Source organism: Hypoxylon fragiforme (assembly GCF_022984875.1).
Source record: "Hypoxylon fragiforme strain CBS 206.31 chromosome Unknown GGS25scaffold_10, whole genome shotgun sequence".
Lineage (NCBI taxonomy): Eukaryota > Fungi > Ascomycota > Sordariomycetes > Xylariales > Hypoxylaceae > Hypoxylon > Hypoxylon fragiforme.
Genome location: NW_026054765.1, coordinates 1 through 18,683, shown reverse-complemented (window position 1 = coordinate 18,683; position 18,683 = coordinate 1). Strand labels below are relative to the sequence as shown.

General features: G+C 48.3%; 5 protein-coding genes across 5 annotated transcripts; 1 reads left to right on the top strand and 4 right to left on the bottom strand.

Annotated features, from left to right (window-relative positions):
• Nucleotides 1–77: 77 nt before the first annotated feature.
• On the bottom strand, nucleotides 78–3,008 carry GGS25DRAFT_68756 (glycoside hydrolase family 29 protein). Its single transcript, XM_049265961.1, has 4 exons — nucleotides 2,833–3,008; nucleotides 2,680–2,783; nucleotides 1,488–2,527; nucleotides 78–1,402 (listed from the first exon to the last, which is right to left on the bottom strand). Exons 2-4 carry the CDS (start codon nucleotides 2,776–2,778, stop codon nucleotides 166–168), a joined length of 2,376 nt encoding a protein of 791 aa, XP_049111931.1. The 5' UTR covers nucleotides 2,779–2,783; nucleotides 2,833–3,008; the 3' UTR covers nucleotides 78–165.
• A 3,110-nt stretch (nucleotides 3,009–6,118) lies between these two features.
• GGS25DRAFT_525887 (uncharacterized protein) lies at nucleotides 6,119–7,458 on the top strand (the record flags this gene model as incomplete). The annotated part of the gene is made up of 5 exons (XM_049264878.1): nucleotides 6,119–6,532; nucleotides 6,594–6,790; nucleotides 6,882–7,100; nucleotides 7,159–7,343; nucleotides 7,415–7,458. 5 exons carry the CDS (start codon nucleotides 6,119–6,121, stop codon nucleotides 7,456–7,458), a joined length of 1,059 nt encoding a protein of 352 aa, XP_049111930.1.
• A 526-nt stretch (nucleotides 7,459–7,984) lies between these two features.
• GGS25DRAFT_508963 (CBD9-like protein) lies at nucleotides 7,985–9,135 on the bottom strand. The gene is made up of 2 exons (XM_049262516.1): nucleotides 8,795–9,135; nucleotides 7,985–8,664 (listed from the first exon to the last, which is right to left on the bottom strand). The coding sequence occupies exons 1-2, from the start codon at nucleotides 9,094–9,096 to the stop codon at nucleotides 8,346–8,348; spliced, it is 621 nt and encodes a 206-aa protein (XP_049111929.1). The 5' UTR covers nucleotides 9,097–9,135; the 3' UTR covers nucleotides 7,985–8,345.
• A 1,998-nt stretch (nucleotides 9,136–11,133) lies between these two features.
• On the bottom strand, nucleotides 11,134–12,659 carry GGS25DRAFT_527901 (uncharacterized protein; the record flags this gene model as incomplete). Its single annotated transcript, XM_049265133.1, has 2 exons — nucleotides 11,134–11,726; nucleotides 11,793–12,659. 2 exons carry the CDS (start codon nucleotides 12,657–12,659, stop codon nucleotides 11,277–11,279), a joined length of 1,317 nt encoding a protein of 438 aa, XP_049111928.1. The 3' UTR covers nucleotides 11,134–11,276.
• Nucleotides 12,660–12,819: 160 nt separating this feature from the next.
• On the bottom strand, nucleotides 12,820–14,857 carry GGS25DRAFT_68635 (putative allantoate permease). Its single transcript, XM_049265960.1, has 3 exons — nucleotides 14,157–14,857; nucleotides 13,379–14,069; nucleotides 12,820–13,293 (listed from the first exon to the last, which is right to left on the bottom strand). The coding sequence occupies exons 1-3, from the start codon at nucleotides 14,749–14,751 to the stop codon at nucleotides 12,972–12,974; spliced, it is 1,608 nt and encodes a 535-aa protein (XP_049111927.1). The 5' UTR covers nucleotides 14,752–14,857; the 3' UTR covers nucleotides 12,820–12,971.
• Between the last annotated feature and the right edge of the window lie 3,826 nt (nucleotides 14,858–18,683).

The following is an 18,683-nucleotide window of genomic DNA, read 5'->3' as shown; positions in this document are numbered from 1 at the left end:
GATTACAATTTCATTCGAAAGACTCGTAATGAGTCACCGGGAGTCTTTGCTGCATTTGTTTGAAGGTTCACTGCAAGGAGTTTGTTTGCTTGAGTCTATCGCACATGACATTCTATCCAATATCCCAAATATAACGTCCTAACTGTAGATAGTTCCAGTTTCTAGCTAAGCATACTTGACTTCAAATACCCAGCAAAACTCTTCCTTGTCCAGGAGTGTGTCGTCAACTTCGATTCGAAGTACTCTCTCGCTACCTTGTCCACTTACCTTCCATGTCAGATTCTCACCCCCCTCAACAGCCAGCAACCTCACCTCGTCTCCCTCTAGTATCGGCACTGGCGCGGCAATACTAATTCTACCATCCTGAATTACTGGCCGTTCCAAAAACAGCACATAAAATGCCTCCCCTGTCTGCGTAAACCTCACATCCGCCCCCTTACTCAGCTCACTCTGCACAAACCAATACGTCGTCCCGAAAATCGCCTCCTCATGTGCCTGGATCCACCGTCCCGCCTCCCGCAGATTGTCCACCTCGATTTGGACCAAGCTCCCATCAGCGCGTGCCCCAATATCCAGCAGTAGATTTCCATTCTTGGCCACGATGTCGACGAGCATGTAGACGATCTCCGTCGCGGTCATGTACGCGTCATCCGGCGTCGCGCGGTTGTACCCGTAAGAGTATGGGTCCATCCCGAGATTACTCTCCCACTTGCGCTGCTGCGCCGAGTTAAACCGCGCGTACTCTGGCGTGTCGAAGTCAGCGGCTTCGGGGACCCCGCACCGCGAGTTTATCGCGATCTGCCGGTTCTGCGCCGCCGCTGTGTTGAACCAGCGCGATGCGAACTGCGCTGTGGCGTTCGCGGCCCCGCAGTCGCACCACATTATGTCGGTGCTGTAATTGTAGGCGAGCGCATTCATTTGTGGGAGCATCACGTCCGAGAGGAAATCCGAGACCGGGATGTGACCTGTGTATGACTCCGCGGCGCCGGTGTATGGGTTTGTGGCCGGGAAGCCAGACCAACTGTCGTATCCGTATGGTGCGAAAGAGGGGTTGAACCACTCCGGCAGCGAGAAGTAGGTTCCCCGCTTCAGCGAGGGTTGATACTCGGCGGCGGCATCAAACAACTCCTTTAGCAGATCCCTCTTCGGTCCATAGTGTAGAGACGTGCGGTTCGTGGTTGCCCCCGCGTCGAATAAAGCAAAGCCGTCGTGGTGCTTGGTGGTCAGCACGAAGTACTTCGCTCCAGCGTCGGCGATTAGGTCGACCCACGCTTTGGCGTCGAAGGCGGACGCGGTGAAGGATGGGAAGGTGTCGTCGTAGGCCCAGCTTTCACCGTAGGTACGGAGCCGGTAGTCACGGAAGCCGGAGCGGTCGTGGGTGGGATCTTGAGTTGAGTACCACCTTTACCATGGATTAGTATGTGTGTTTGTACTTAAAGGGGTAGATACCCAAGGTAAGGTAAATAAGTAACGGAAAAGCCACGCACCAGAACCACTCCGCATAACTCTCATAAGGCGAAGAGTTGCCCCAGCCTGTTACCGCGTAAGGGCCCCAGTGGATGAAGATGCCGAACTTGGCATCGTTGAACCAGTCCGGGCTCTCGTGCTTGGCGAGGTTGTCGAGGTCGGTCGTCCATTCTACCAAGCCGAAGCGGATATTCTCAAACTCGACGGACCACTGGTTCGTACCATCGTCGAGAACTGCTGATGCGTTGATGGGTTCACTGGAAGATGATTTTACCCCGACGGTAATGGTTTTTTGGTCGCCCGGGCACAGTCGCTTCAGATATCCCTCTTCGGTGGCTTCTAGCCCATCCCCAGAGAGAGATAGCACCAATCCGTCCCGGGAAATGCATTCAGATCCTACGTTGTTGATCGTGACCTCGACCGCCTGCGCGCCGCTTTCGAGCCATTTCTGAGTTGGCCGGACAGACTGTACATCTACACCACCTGACGAAGCACCGTGTCTCAGGGAGATAGCAAAGATGTGCAACCTGCCATCATCCACACTAGTGGCTGCTGGAAGGTTTATGCTACGCAGCTCCTTCCCAGGGTCCAGAGGGGCAGCGCTCTCGTATATGTGGCTCCGGTTGTAGTTTACCCCTGTGGCCGTGAAGCGGCTCGGGAACATGAGCTGGCCCCGGTTGATGGTCAGGATGCTGTACCAGTCGAGCGAGCGCAGCTCGTACACCGAGGTGGTGTTGTCGGTGTAGGTGAACGTCACATTGCCGGTCACGATTACCTGCTCCTTGTCCTCAGAGAGTAAGAAAGAGGCCGAGAAGTACGGGGTGTTGCCGTTGTTTGTTGGCACGGGTATGTTTTGGTTGTCGCATACAACGTTGTCCGGTGCGGATGGTCCGGTGTAACCCGGGAAGGTATATACTATGCCGGTGTCACTCGAGGTGTAGTAGGGCGCTGCAAAATCCGGCGCTGGATACGATTGGCCCAATCCGTCGAAGGATGCCTCGCCCGGGTAGGTGCCGAATGCTTTGTTATTGTAATGTGGTGACAGGTCGAGCGGAACGTCCTTTCATGCAATTAGTTTCTGTTTCAGATATTTACCAGGTAGGTCACCCCCCTTTCTTCTCTCGACCCACAAAAAGGCTTTTTTTTCCAGCTTCTTTCTTTCTGAAGGGGTAGGGAGTAACACCCATTTCTTCGGTAGGTAACGTGTCTTACCTTTGCTCCATTTTGCTTGAGTGCTGACTCTTGGATCGTCGTGGCGGAGACTATCACATGAAGGAGTAGAGCAGCGCGAATACTGTTACCCCCTAACATCTTGACTCGTTTTATGTTATTGGCTTGTCTCTGAATTTTTTTCGACTTACTTACATAACCCTGTAGGAATTTCGGTCTTTTTTAAAATCCTTTGCCTTTCTTGCGCTTCGGATGGCTTACCTAGGTAAAAGAGACAGACAAAGGCTCCCCTCCCCCTCCTCCTCGCTGATTGGCACCCAATCTTGCTCCACCGTCACATTCGGGCGGTCTTTTCAAGGATCTACCGGGATCTGCTATAATCGTGATAGCTTAACGGACCCGCCCGGGACTTGCTTGTGATAACTGCGCTGTGGGCATGTCAAGTGTAAAGACTTACCTAGGTTAATTGGTGCGGAGGATAAGGCGAAGCGAATTTAATGCCGGCGAGAGGTAAGAAAGTACATAATTAGATAGACGCCTATAAGTGTATGAATGTATAAAAGGATACAAAACGCTTGCCTTCGGGTATTGATTCTCGTACAACTTCCTCAACGTTCACGTGGGTTTTGGCAAATTTTCATGATATCACGGGGGACTATGCGGATGACTAGCTGGACTTTGCACGTGGATTCCAGAGTTTACTGTTGGTATCTGGATTTGCATATTCTGCACATAGTGTAGAAGACGCTGAAAATATACAATACTACCTTAGGAATATAATTTTGTAGTTTAGTTTTGGCTTCATGACTGACTGTATTTGATGTCCAGAGCGGTCCACGACAACACTTTCAATGCAAGAATCAATTTTATTGATTACGGTTCTTACCATGTGGTACCTAGTAAGTACCTACCTAGGTAGTCATGGACACAACGAATACCAGTCGTGGATCGTGGTGATAATGCCCAACAAAATCGTCGGCTTCCTCTCGCAGTATAGGAATCCCGCTGTTTCCCTTTTATTCCGGCTATCTTAGTACAAAAGCAAGAAATCTAAGGCGTGTTAAACATTAAAAAACAAAAAGCATGCGAGTTCACATAAAGGCATCCTTCACCGAAGAGTTGAGCTCTTGGCTTATGATGAATATATTTCTTGCTGACATAGAGATAGATGGTGACATGTCGTGCAGGTCCTCATGAAAATGTGTGAGACCAACTTTTACTTATGTGCTTTACCTAGGCATTAAGGTGCTCTGCAAAACTTCAGATCACGAACTAGTAGAGATCGTTATCATCTCGGATGTGCTTCGGTTTGGCATCTGTCACAAGGCCAGGCGAAGTCTAAAAGTCGCAGAACAACATCGATGTTTCGCGGGGATCTCTAGGTACCTAGTAGGTATCGTTGCCGCGGAGGCTAGGGAGACTACTGGTTATGCCTTGAGTAGGCTCTTGACAAAGATTGTTATCAAGACAGATGTGGTTTGGGATGGTATCTATTGCATAATATCTCGGGTTGGGGCTGAATGTAGAACGTGTCCTGTTCGAAGATATATTTTGGTGGACATAACTACAAGCGAAAAGTGGCTCGAACACGGCCGTGAGGCAAAATAAACTGAAGGCATCAAAAATATGTTAATGACGGGTGGATGACAGTCGCCACTCCCTGTGGTAGTCCTGGTAATTGAAGTTCATCGATAACGAGGGCTTAGCAGAGAAGCCCCATACCTAATAGTGCCATGTCTCTAGAGGCTTCCACAACTCATTACGTAGATAGATTTCTCCCAGCCTTTGGTATTTATGAAATGACAAATCTTTTAAAAAGGGTAGCAAGTTAATATCCCACTGATAGGTAGAATTTGAATAGACCCACGTCATCAATCACCGTTCTCGAGCCTTCCAAGCATCTTGTTCCCCCAGGCAAGGCGAGATAGGTGCAAATTCTGAAGAATGATAAACTTCAAACGGCTTATCTGCCCAATACTTTAATGAAATCGCTAATAAATAAACTGAAATGTCATATATCTTGCTTAAGAGCCTGTCATCGACATGCTATTCTTGCGGGCCTACTATGGACCGTACTCGGTGTTGCGTTTGGCATCTGCCCTGAACCTAAGATGATGTGGATACGCACGTCGTTTCATTTTGGGGGTACTCTGATACTCGTGTGCTTGAGTGATTTGGAATTCAATCTCCTCGGCCATGTGGTTGTCACTCAAAGTGTGTCCTGCGGCCTAGTTAGCCGGTCCATCAAGGGGGTTATCTCCCCTGCCGCAATATAAGGTTCACGACATAGTTGGCTGCACGAATCCATCTTACCAGCTGCACCCACATCTGCAATCCTATCACTAGGTGTCGTACTTTAATGAAAAGAGAGAAATCTGGGTGAGCTAGGTACCAATGACAGTTTAGACACACCAGCAATACGAATCAAGTACAGTGACCTTGGTTAGATTCCCAAGTGACAAACACTAGTATGTATGTGTTTCAACGTCTGCGCGGTATGCCATGCCGGACCATAGCTTATAAGTATATCTTGGCATTGCTTCCTACTCTCTACATTAGGACCGAGATTTGGTCCGGATATAGTGATAACTACACATGTTGAGGATCCTGGTAGGCCACGCCGAGCCTTCGGTCATAGGGCTATACGCTATACGATGTCGATCGATCGCTAAATGTGTAGGTAGTGGGAAAGATGACGCTGAATCAGTTTGGCGATATAAAGATGTGAAGACGAATATGGGATGAACTACTTGGTGAAAGGAGATTCTTCATCATGGTAGAACCAGAAGCCTGGTAGACTTATTCAAAGCAATCTATCTACCCAGCAATCTCAGGTACCTAATTTAGGCGTGTAAGTCAGTCAAGCAAGTGTATTCCTACCCGTGGCAAACAATGCATTCACACATACTAGATTGCCTAACCTAGATACTAAGTAGATGCCTATAGGTAAGAGTATTCCAACCCAAGTTTATTCAGACCCATATTTCCGAACACTAGGTTGCGGCGTATTGCTACTCTGCCATTTATCACGGTTCTATAATTGGGAGGCGTAAATAACCGGGTAAATGCGATACAGCCAGAAGGGGGTTGAAAAGCCAGGGGCCCAAGGATCAATCAGCAACCACGGAACTATGGCAATTCCAGATCCCCCAAAGCGGAAATCATATCAATCAAGGTAGAGAATCATCCCGACCAATCGTTCTGGTATACCCAAGAGATGAAAATCTTCGGGCGTCTTCTTCGGGCTCGGCAGTTCGTGGGTGAAAGGCGGCGAGAGCGCCCTCCAACGGATCATACAAGTAGCACGGGCATCACGAACTTCCCCAGAATTCAAACTCTCCGGATTCTTACTCCTGTAACCGTCGCCCTTTGTATTCCAGCGCTCAACTAACTACACCATCGTTGTTCGCCCTCAACGTCTTGCTCAACTCTTTACCAAAGGCTTGTCAATCAAATACGCTCGAGGTAGAATACAGTCACGATGCAGCTAACTTCCCTCGTTGCTGCGGCTCTGCTGTCGCAGAATGCCGCCGCTCAGTTCGGCAATTCCATGTTGCGATTTGCGTGTTCCCAACTAGTTGTCGACCGTATCGACCCCTTGGTCAACCCCGGTATGGCGTACACTCCTCACCTGCACCAGCTGGTCGGTGGTAACTCTCTCAACGTCACCATGGACCCCGCTACTCACGACCTGGCTTCGTCCACATGCACGTCCTGCACCTTCAAGGAGGACAAGTCTAACTACTGGACCGCCGTCATGTTCTTCAAGTCCAAGAACGGAACATACAAGCGAGTTCCTCAGGTCGGCAATGGTGGCCCTCAGGGAAAGCTCATCAACAAGGGTGGTCTCGATCTCTACTACATCCCCAGTGGAAAGACCACTGCCTTTAAGAAGGTAACGTTTACCCAGAATACCCCATTTCATGTAGGCGAGTCCCCCCCTAATAGCAAACTAGGGTTTCCGCATGTTGGCTGGTAACGCCGCCAACACTGACCCCAGTAAAGTCGCCAAGTCGAACATCTGCCATCGATGCTGGACGTCTCCCAATGAGAACACCTTCGTTGGTGGTGCTCCCTGCACTGGTTCCGACACCGTCGATATTCCCAGCTCCAAGAGCTGCAAGATGATCCGACAGACCATCATCTTCCCCACGTACGTCTAACTACCTATAACTTGATATTGATTAATTGCCATTCCTTTTATATTCTCACTCAGAAAACCCAAACTAACTCCGCTACTTTAGCTGCTGGGATGGCAAGAACCTCGACTCCCCAGACCACCAGTCCCACGTTGCGTACTCCTCCGGCAGCGGTGCTACCGGCGGCGGAGCCTGCCCCTCGACGCACCCCACCAAGCTCCCGCAGATCATGTACGAGTTGATGTGGAACGTGACCGAGTTCTCCAACAGCAACGACTTCCCCACTGACGGCTCCAACCCATACGTCTACTCCATGAACCTCGGGTACGTTTCACCAACCAATGTAGGCTTGTAAGCATGCAAACTAACATATGGATATTAGTGGCCCTGCTGCCCACGGTGACTACCTCTTCGGCTGGGAAGGCGACACCCTCCAGAAGGCCATGGACAACATCGGCTCGTGCGGACTCAACACCGACTGCGCTACCGCCGGCATCCACGCCCAGACCCCCGACCAGTACAGCGCCTGCACCAAGGAACAACAAGCTCCCGAGGATGTTGACGGCTGTGAGTATCACATTCTCTCCATACTGTACTCAACGGGGAAGATGAAGACACATACTAATCACCAAAAACAGGGCTCGCGGCTCTCCCCATGGGCGAGATGGCTATTAAGGCTTAGATACCTGGGTAGACGAACACATCGACCCCTTCCCTCCCCCCGGATGGTTTGGAGAAAACTCTTGCTGTGGGTAATCTAGGTTGAACAGGCGGACGGACATGGATTACCGTTTAAAGGGGAACTTGGGTGTCTTGAACCTACCTAGCGAAATCTCCGTGTATGCGTGTCAAATGTTGTTCTTAGGTTCTCTAGGATAGGTAAATAGCTTCTTTTTTTAGAATCTTGAGTTCATGTAATTGTCGTTGTTGATATTGTTGTTGTCCATCAATGTTTGCATACGTACCAACTTAGAATCAGATTACAGCTGTGTTGGTGAATTCTTATTTTAGTTTACTTTCCACGAAACCTAGAATATAATATCGTTAATAATAAATGACCTTGGAACCTGATATACTGTGGTTACTAGGTAGGTAAGTAGGTACCTAGTACCTAGTATTACTTCCCGCGTGGTGTCACTCGCCTAGTATCATCAACACCACCAACACCACGTTTTCTTGCCTGTAGTACAGTAAGCACCCGAAAATAGGTATCTACCATCCTTTAAGCCTCAAATGTCATCCCAGAACATGATGTAACTCAGAAAAAACGTGCTTCTTACAGATTCAACTTATATGTATGCATGCATGTATGATAGATGAGGAAGAATACGGACACCTTCCTGTCCCGATACCTAGGTACTAAATCTATGTACAAGTCGTGAAGGACATATACACGCGGAAAAGACAGTACTTGCTTACATCTATCTCCCTGATCTCCATGCACCTATATACGCAGCAAGTGGTGTTGTTAAATTTTATTTCTTCAAGTTCAGCATCCTCCCCCTTTTCATCCTCATCTAAACGTTCCCCTTCCCCTTCGGTACCTACCTACCTAGGCGTAAGGTAGCCTCAAGCATTCTTAGCCACCAAATCCTGAAACGCCGCATTACCCGCAGACGCGAAATCATGCTCCCAGTAATTGAACAGATCATGTACATTGATCGGGCTAGACTCGGAGGCGGGCTGGCTGGGCTTGGCCTTGGAGTAGGCGAAGGCGAGGCGGTTGGTGCCAGCCGGGTTGAGGGTCTTGGTGGTGGTCCCCGTTGTCGTGAACTGCGTGCACCCTGTGCACTTGGCCGTGAACTGCCAGTGCGTCCCGTTCGTCTTGGTGCCGCCTTTCAGGACTTGCAGGGTCGCGCCTGTATAGGCGGTGGGTGCTGTGTGGGCGCTGCGCTGTGTGTTAGCTAGATATTCCACAGCCATCTATTATGATGGGGTGGTAGGGGCATCATTCGAATTCATCAAAAGGGAGAGAGATTGGTCATCTCTCGGCACATATGTATCTAGAGGGTACTCACGTCGCCCGGCGCATAGACGTCACAGCACTAGCACCATTCGCCCACCCTACCAATAAAGGATTGTTTGTCATAGAGCCGCCCCAGGCGACGCCGACCCAGCCGGCGGAGATGGGTGCCACGACTTGAATGACCGCGTCGTACGGCGTGCCTGACGGTGCCGGGCTTGGGATCGCTATTCGCATTGCGATGGAGGTTGAGCCCGTCGTGATCGGTGCGTTATACTGCGAGAACGTGAACCCGGTGTCGGGGTCGCGGAAGACGTCTGCGCTGGCTTCGGGTGCTGAAGTGTGGGGTTCGCACATGGCGGATATGTTAGCCTCTTGTAGTTTCCTCAGGCTTGGTTTCTTAATCCCCCCCCCTCCTTTTGCCTCTCTCTCTTACTCACCCCCTACCTGCTCCCTGTTTTCTCCTAAAGGGTGGATAAATACGCACCAAGACCGAAGACAGCGGCTACGCATGCCAAACCAAAATTCCAACGCATCCTGATTTCCTGATCTGAAGCTTACGATGAATAAGGAGAGAGACTGATGACGGTGAGGTTGGATGAACGATGCCTTGTCTCTTTTTACCGGTATCAGTCTAGGAAGGTGTGGAAGTTTGATGTGAATTACTGCTTTATACGTCAGATAACAATCCTAATACCAGAGTCTCTTCGGAGGGATGAAGAAAAGGGGAGGGGAGAGGAGAGTGGACGATTCTTACAGGTTGCTTGTGTGACTATCCCTTGAACAGCGTTCTCGGTTCAAGAAGACTCCTATGAGAGCACGGCCTATTATAATCTGGAAAGATAAGGGGAGGTGGTTTTCTCGGAGTTTGGTCGCTCAGGATGATGTGTCTGGTCCAGGTCTCTTCAAACGATTAAATACCCATTAGGTAGGGGGTTCCATTCTACGCGAGCTTCAACCCTTCCACCCCCCAGGGGTAGTTGGAAAGCCAAGAAAAAGAAAGAATGGTGAAATGTAGAAGATGCGCGATGATATAACAAGGAGTACGGGCCGGGGCCCGTGACAAGCACAAAAAACAGAGTGTGGACAAGAAGAAAGTGAATTTGACCCGTGCAAAACTGCAAGATCATCGAGTTGCGTACGTACGAACATAGCATCTACAATAACTAGGTAGCTCAAGTCTTGGCTACAGCATCTATCCACATCCACAAACCTCCAACTGAACGAAACAGTCTTCCGTGCCGCCTCCAGCAACAACTCAACTTTTTTTTCGGAAAACGGAAGACCGTAATAGGTTATCAAATTGGGGTAGCAAGGACCGAGGATATATGGCGGTTGGGGTGGTAGGAAGGTGACGTTGAGAACCATGTCGTCCCATTTAGCCGTATATTATTGAATCAACTGTCCGGGGGTGTATACCAGAGCCGGGGTAAATAAGGCCAACTAGCAAAAAAAGGGGAGCATTTTCCCTTTCTACCCGTTTTCTCTCAGGTTAAGTGTACTTTTAGCAGAGCGAACAGTATCGTTCCTAGAAAAAAAGAATAAAAAGAATTCAGGGGTAAGTGGCTAGTGGTGGGCAACAGGCCAGACCGTGGGGAACCGAGATAACCTCGTGCCTGCTGCAGACCATTGATGCATGACCCACAGCTAGCTACCTAGGTAACCTACCTAGTGCATGTAAAGCAGGTGGGCTCGGTGGCGAGCCAATAGACCAAGCAGATGCGTTATATTTCAAATCTCTTTCGTTCCATACACACGACATATCGTGACATTTTGCACGGTTGACTAATACACAAAGTCCGCGCCAAGTCTTCACGAAGACAAATGTCCTCCGGAGCTCACTACGTAGCGGGCAGTAGTGGTAGTATCGTGAGATTCTTCCCCGGAACATCATCACAGTATCCGAAAGCAGAGAGTCGGCCAGAGTCCGTGAACTGAATACCTAGGTAGCGAATCACTCTATTCTTTGTGATACCATCTATGTAAGCTATTTTTGGGATTGAGCTAAGGTCAGACGACGTCAACGTGCTCAGGTCTGGACTCTAATCCAAGGGCCTAGATACCTGATTACTAGGGTATTAAGTATGTACCTAGTAGGTAATTCGTAAATTCCTAGCATTGCTCTTCGATAATGCAGGCAGGTAGTGTGGGATAGAATTTGTCGTCGTTTCTATATTGCTAGATCCGAGACCCAGGGAAGCGAAGTTGTCGTGCCCACCATGGTTGATCCAGCTCGTTATATTCGGGCGCATGATTGGCTTCCCTTTCCAGACTTTAGGTACTACCCTCAACAAATCTCCAATCTTACCCCTCGGAGTAATAACAATATGAAATAATAGGGTAACCTAGCTATATCATGTCTTGGGTCTCCTTAGCCTGTCCTTCGGTGACATGTGACTATCATAACCCTCGAAGAAAAAAGAATGGTAAGATATGGTGAAGTGGTTGCTGAATGGGGTAATATCGCATAGAGACATCTCGACTGGCGATTTTCTTTTCTTTCCTCTTTATTCCTTTCATCGTATCGAATTCCAAATTCACGATTCCCGTCCTACGATAGGGCGTTTTACGGTGTCGGAAGTGTTGGTATTATCGTATATGCGGTCCTGAAGACTACGTATAGCAAGTCCCAGATTGGAAACACACGGTCGACGGCGGTTGTCAAGATTCTGAAGCCGAAGATTCTCTACACCTGACTCTATGGTATCAAGCCATTTCTTAATCAAGGGTTGAGTGACCACATCATCGCAAGATCCCACAGCAAGGTCAAAGTCCTTCTGTAGACGTGACATGGGAGAGGCATACACCCTTACCCACTCGGGACAAAGACGCAACATCTCCTGGACGAAGAAATTCTGGAGCCTGGTGCGTTCGTATTGCAATATATGTTTATCGTGGTCTTCTTCACCCCCGGGGAGCCAATCGTCATTGTCATCTTGGTAGTCTCTCTTGTGAGGCTTCTGACGTCGTGCTTTTCCTTGAAGGAACTTAGGAAGATCACAGCCTTTCCACAATGGCAGGGCCGATGTGCATTCCTAATCCACCACACCTACCGCTTCATCATCCTCTTCAGATATTATGACATTGTCAGCGCTAAGATCATAGTTGGTGAGGATGGTGTCTTCTACTATATATGGGTCGAAGAGGTCTTCCAACAATCTTCGGAGACGCTTGATGATGTGCTCGGTTCGGTGTGCGAAAGTTGGATATGTGCTCGTCGTGTCTTGACAGACCCGAGACTTTATCTTGAGACGTGCACTGAGCCACTGATGACTGTTACGAAATGGACCCTTGTCGACCACACAGCTAGTGTGGTCTGCCCAATAGAAATCTGGTGAGATGAGGTTCCCTAACTTGGTTGACTCTGCTGTAGTTCCTGGCCAGAGGTTGCCGATGTACGTGAGCCGATGTTCAAACATCGCGCGATAAAACCTGGTCAAATGCCATATCAGTGCATTTTGGCTCCGTTCGGACATCAAGATCCAGTCGATCTCCTCCATCCCCGCCACGAAGGGGAGAGGTGTACCTTCGATATATTCCAATAATATCCATTCGTACCCGATTGGGTTGTTAGGATGTGAGTCCGAATTAATGACTTTCGGAATATATAAGCTTGATATTCGTTGTACGGTTTGCATGGTGACAATCTCGGACTCTGTCTTGTCATGAGGTTCAACTGGCAGCATTACTCGCATGATAGCCTTTGAAGCTGCTTTCCTTTTCGGCCATTCTACTTCGTAAACCCGATTGAAACCACTGGCCAAAGGTTTGACATCGACTTCGGAGTCATGATACATGTCTAGGAGTGTCGATTTGATGTCGGCTGGATCGGGATTTTTTATCCATTTTGGCACTGAAAACTGGTTACGTCCAGCCCACGAGATTGGTCTCCCAGACGATCCATATTTTTTACTATCCATGATTTTCATAATGAATACTATATGAAGTTTTCGGGAAACACAATTAAATGCCGAATTCGTGATGTAAGATGTCTTTGTCCATTCAACTGATTTGGGGTTTTAGTCTGGGAGGTAGAGGGAGAAGATCAATAACATTCAGCGTTTGATCGTGTAATCTATGCCTGAAAGTATCAGCGCACTTTCCTTCTCTGCCCGGATTATATGTTGATTAATACTGTTATGCTGTAATGCTGTGTGGGTAGAGTGAATCCTGACAACATTGTGTCGAGCGAGACTGCCACGTTGGTGGTACACCAAAGATGGAGGAAGTCTCTACAGCCTGTAGCGGAAACCCAGAGTTTTCCAGTCCGTCACATCTTCATAATCCTCAGGCCTGAGTCGAACCTCATTGACCACCACATTCACATTAAGGTCATTAGTAATGTCTACCACCTTACCCCCGCCGACGGTGCCAGAGGTCCCAGCATTGCCCTCCATCCCTTCTTCTAACTGCCTCCGTCTATTGACCAACTGTAAATAAACCCTCAGGATCGCGACAAGGCAAACCACCAAGGCATAACATATCATGATGGCGCGGAAGGCAGTGGCGTAAGTGGGCTCTTCGGCTGATATGAAGAGCTGAGGGCCAACGATACTATGTAGGTATGTGCATTAGCGAATAATCTTGAGTGGCTAACCACTCGGGAGCGATTGACTTTAGAGTGTGATGTGATACGTACTTTCCGGTGCAATACGCAATAAAAAGCATGCCCGTCATCGTCATCTTCTTCGTAACACCACGGTAGTTGGACTGCACAAGCGATAGAAGCAAGGGAAGAGCGGCCGGTCCGGTGGATAGAAGAAAATAGCCGAATAAAGAAACACCGTGGGGGATCGAGCTCCGGCTTCCGATCAATGCGGACCCAACTACTGGCGGCACCACGATAAGACCGATGAGAATACAATTCAGTGATCGGAAATGTCCGGCCAACCACCCAGTCCCAGAGATAGCAGCTATAGAGATGCAGGAATACGGGATGTTAATAAGCGTCGACTGCAGAGACGTGAATCCAAACGACGTAATGACTAGATTGGCAAAATTCTGGGTACCGCCATTGGGTATCTGGCAGAGCAGCGCAAGAGACCAGATCAGCCACGTCTTGGGATCTTGTAGGCATTCAACCATCTGCTCCCATTTCCAACCGGCATTCTCCGTGCGACCTGTGCCGGCGATGACAACCCGATCGCCAGCCCACTGCCGTTCTCGGGGTGTCAAAAACTTGGCGCTGGAAATGGAATCAGGTAGTAGGAATAATAACCCGAACCCTAACAAGAAAGTCGCTACTCCGAGGATGATGAACATCCAACGCCATGGGCTGATGCTATGGGTAATGTGGCCGATCCCATACGCAAGAAGTGACGAGATGATGCCTAGACAGATAGCTACGGTCAATATTTCGAGCCTCTCAACAGACCATTACATCTTTACTAGGCATTTTTCTTATATTTTTCACTCACCACCAACTGAGTTCCCCGCGAACCAGATACCTGTTCTAATGGGGATCTCATCTCGAGTATACCAAGTGCATGTAATGAACATCAAAGCCGGCGAGACGGTGGCCTCGGCGACACCAAGAAAGAATCTCACGGTAATGAGACCGCCGTAGTTAGCGCACGCGGCAGTAAAGGCGACCACGGCACCCCAGATAAAGGTGTTGCCGGCAAGATATTTGGCCACGGGTAAGCGAGCAATCAATAAGGTGGTGGGATAGGCCCAGATAAAGTAGCCAAAGTAAAAGACGCTCGAGACCCAGGAGTATTGAGTGCCCTTTAAGTGAGTATCTTCTCGTAAGCCAAAAACTGACGCGCTGGACAAGATGGTCTTGTCCATGAAATTGAGCATGTAGGCTACGAATAGTAGTGGCATTATACGCCAATCAATTCGGCGCAAGATACGACGAGCCTCATCTTGGTCAATGTTGCCGGCGACATCACCAGCCTCGTTAGGCATCGTGATCTCGGGGTTCTCATCTGTAGTAGCCATAATGATATCGTTTTGGTAACCATTCGAGTCAGATTGAAGAAGGGGCATTTGCTCAGGAGGCAATGCCATGATTTATGATTTATGCGATACTGATCTCTGTGATACTTGGTCTTGGTGATACTTCAGTCTCGTCTAACCAAGTTAGTATATCTAGACTGGGATGATAATCTCTGGCGAATCATCGGAGCCGACTTTGATAGGGGTTCTCCGATTTACTGTTACGGTTATCTATCTCATTGTGAAATAATAATCGAATTTATTAAAACATGTAATGAATTGATTTAGTTAGGTAGTACAATGATTATGAACATTGAAGTATGATGGCATTGACATCCGAGAAATATTATGTGAAGGAACATAAACAGGAACTTGGAAGATGGCTGAGCTAAAATTACAGCGCTGGAGATGTGGACAGTTAGTAATCGAAATTGAAGTGTGGCTGTACAGTATGACGGGGGCTTGAGTAGGACAGTGCTTTAGTGGCTAGGCTCCCTAAAGTATGGTAGCTAGTCCCTTGTATTTTAGTGAGAGACTCGCTATACTTACAATTAATTAGGGCGAGTATCACAGTATAAATGAATTAGTACCAGTTATTAACGCATTTTATAGCGGTCTACCCACTAACTAGAGCTTAGAGAGCTTAACACTTAAAAGTTGTGCTACTTAACTATAGCACCTTTATACTGTTCAGCCGCAGCGTTAGATTTGCAAGAATATTAGCCACGGCCATCATAGACGAACGGAGGTAGACGACAAGATAGGACAGAAGAAGAAAAAATACTAGTACTTTGACAAGTAGGAGCTACATTTTACATAAATTGCTATAACAGTCCTTTGAGACCTCTTGAATGCCTTGTTTGAGAACCTCGAAGCCGTGTGTAAGGTACCGTGGGTTCACCCTTTTAACCACTTAAGTGAGTATACTCAAAGTACACGAAGCATACATAGAAAATGGGAAGTAGTAATATGCTAAAGGGTGGAACAGACGGGGCGCAAAAGTAAAATAATACTAGTACTTTCAAGAGCGGAAGTTGGTTCATAAAAAGTAGAATGTCATATTGCATAAGGTACGTGGGGGACCCCTTTCCAGTTTCTCCAAGAGCATAGTTCATAGCTAACCAACCTTGAAGCCTCCTAAAATATCGGGAGAGCGTTATGAGCTTTCACAATCTCCCACAACAATAAGATCACCGTGGCCGCCATCTCAGAGGGCTCGCACTAGTTTTAGTAATGAATCCTTTTTCACATTTAGGAGTTTCATTAGTAGTAACTTTCTAGGTCTCGCCAGTTAAGCAGCTAGCTCCCCAAAGACATCGGGGGGATGTCGTATACGCGGTATTTTTAAAGAGCTTCGCATCACTATTCGTTATCAAGAATAAGACGTCAAAGGTATATGGACATATACCTCAATTAACCTTTATTCCCAAGTCATCCTGATAGTGGATGACTTGATTTTAGGTGTGCTTAGCCTGCGACCCTGTTAGGACATGGATGCATGGACATGGATAGCCACTCCCGTGGCTATCCATAGCTACTGCCATATGGACATCTCCATAGCTGCTGCCGCAGCTTGCTGAACCTTATCCATGTATATATAGCTAGCCTGAGAGGTCGAGAGCTCCGCTCTCTTCCTCTCTTTTATTATTCATTCTTTTGACGATTGATCTTTGATCTGTGGACTAGCATTAAGTCTCACATTAACTCTCAGTATTCAGAGACGCTGTCAAACATATAGACAGCGGGATTATTCGTTGTATATCCACCCAAAACACTCGACGTCCATCCCTGACCAGGAGACGTACGTATTTGGGCTGCTGTCTATCCACTGCTGCAGCAGCTGGAAGAAGCTCCTTAAACCACGACCACACCCACCCATAACGCCTCACGTCCACCCGGTCAGACGTCCGTTGCTGGGTCCCATCCATCTGACAAACATATCTCCTATCCATTGCTGTCCAGACTATCTTGAACCCGACCTCCTAACCTATCAAATTGTTCAACCCCCATGACGCCCTAACTCTTTGACTATCTTCAAGTCCGACCTACTACCAGCCCCGTTCAAGCCGCGTCAGGTGCCGGTCCGACACCCACCGAGCGCGCAGGCTCTTTGACTATCTTCAGTAGCTGGAACCACCGTTATTTCTCCTATCCATTGCTGTATAGATACCCTTTTTTTCAATCCGACCTCCTACTCCATCAAATTGTTCAACCCATACGACGCACCCGAGACAACTCTTATATCTTCTATTCATTGCTGTCCAACTACCATTCTCTTTAAATATTTAGACACGTCGTCAGAGACATAGACAGCGGATTTATAACCCTCTCAACCCCCGATCACCCAGAGACCTACGCTCTCCCTGTCCAGGAGACGTACGTACCTGGGACTACATATCACTTAATTCTCGGTTCCCCCAGCAGACGAAATTATTCAGCATACAGCCATTCAAAATGGCTGTGCTGAAACCATTATTCAGTTTATTCTCATATATGTCAGCAGAGCCGCAACAGAGCCTCAACGCAGCAGAGCCTCCGGCAAGCGCAGCACCACCCCGACCACTTAGGGTCTTAAAGGCACATGTATCCCACTAGGAGGACTCTCTGGAGTCGCTGCAATTGTTAAAGCAGCACGGGTTAGCTATAGAGATTCATTCATATCAGGGATCAACAAATCCCGGCCCACTAAAACCGAATCTTCTCTTGGGCACCTCTTTTCTCCACCCACACGGAGCCCACATAGACTACTCAGGTCCGACCATAACATTTGCCTCTTGTGCACACATCACAATAGTTACCCGCTATCATATCACACAAACACAACCCTATACGCAGAAGGGGGCACGTCCATTTCGAATCCTTTGGGGGGCCGAGCCATCCCTGGCGGAGCCCACCTGATCAATCGTTTTCCCAATCTCCTTCTAATTGTTCCTCCTTATCCTCGCCCCTTTCCCTCCGACCTTTTGATAGATTTTCGGGATCTCTCACGCTTGATTCTGGAACGACCACTCGCAGAATTCTCGAAAATACCGGATTGCTACCTGCAACCTCTTCCAAAACACAGTCGTTGTTCCAGTCCTCGCTATCACATACACATCCACCACAATTACCACCACAATTACCACCACAATTACCACCACCCATTGAACCGTCCCTACCAGTAATACCCCAATCACTACCGCCTATAACACCATCCCCACCAGTAATACCTCCTTTAGTGGAGGGCAGGTGGGCGGGAATAGATGTTGGGAGGGGGTTCCGGACCCTCCCTGTTAGGACATAGATGGACGTGGCCATGGACGTGGATAGCCACTCCCGTGGTTATCCATGGCTACTGCCATGTGGGCATCTCCATGGCTGCTGCTGCCGCAGCTTGTTGAACCTTATCCATGTATATATAGCTAGCCTGAGACGCTGGGAGCTCAGCTCTCTTCTTCTCTTCTATATATTCCATTGACGATTGACTGATTGAGTCCCATCACTCCCAGGAATGCGTAAACCCCTCCTCGACAACCGGAGTCGACGGCAAGGTGAAAACGAATTTTATGTAAACAAGAGCCGAGCTACCAAATGTTAGTCTTGGTATGGGATCGTAATCGTAGAACAAAGAAGCTTGCCTTTTTAAAATTAGCTAAGATCTAAAGATCTCAACAGTCTAACTATATACCTAGATTAAGCTAAGCTATCTCGAAGAAGGAACGCTCCAAGCACGCGGTAATCGCGTGCGAGGGCATGTGACAGGCGGGCCTGTCAGTACGTATGTAATTGGATTTAAATAACGTGGACGTTATTCTTTTCCATTAAAAGGGGGGTGTTGTTAGGACATGGATGGACCATTAGGGTTAGGGTTAGGGTTAGGGTTAGGGTTAGGGTTAGGGTTAGGGTTAGGGTTAGGGTTAGGGTTAGGGTTAGGGTTAGGGTTAGGGTTAGGGTTAGGGTTAGGGTTAGGGTTAGGGTTAGGGTTAGGGTTAGGGTTAGGGTTAGGGTTAGGGTTAGGGTTAGGG

Bases quoted from the DNA above. Each gene is read 5' to 3' on its own strand.
- GGS25DRAFT_68756 (XM_049265961.1), bottom strand. From the start codon at position 2,778: ATGTTAGGGGGTAACAGTATTCGCGCTGCTCTACTCCTTCATGTGATA. The intron at 2,528-2,679 runs GTAAGACACGTT...ATTGCATGAAAG, and splicing joins TCAAGCAAAATGGAGCAAAG to GACGTTCCGCTCGACCTGTC. The intron at 1,403-1,487 runs GTGCGTGGCTTT...TCCATGGTAAAG, and splicing joins AGTTATGCGGAGTGGTTCTG to GTGGTACTCAACTCAAGATC.
- GGS25DRAFT_508963 (XM_049262516.1), bottom strand. From the start codon at position 9,096: ATGTGCGAACCCCACACTTCAGCACCCGAAGCCAGCGCAGACGTCTTC. The intron at 8,665-8,794 runs GTGAGTACCCTC...CACACAGCGCAG, and splicing joins ACGTCTATGCGCCGGGCGAC to CGCCCACACAGCACCCACCG.
- GGS25DRAFT_68635 (XM_049265960.1), bottom strand. From the start codon at position 14,751: ATGGCATTGCCTCCTGAGCAAATGCCCCTTCTTCAATCTGACTCGAAT. The intron at 14,070-14,156 runs GTGAGTGAAAAA...CTATCTGTCTAG, and splicing joins CGCGGGGAACTCAGTTGGTG to GCATCATCTCGTCACTTCTT. The intron at 13,294-13,378 runs GTACGTATCACA...ATACCTACATAG, and splicing joins ATTGCGTATTGCACCGGAAA to TATCGTTGGCCCTCAGCTCT.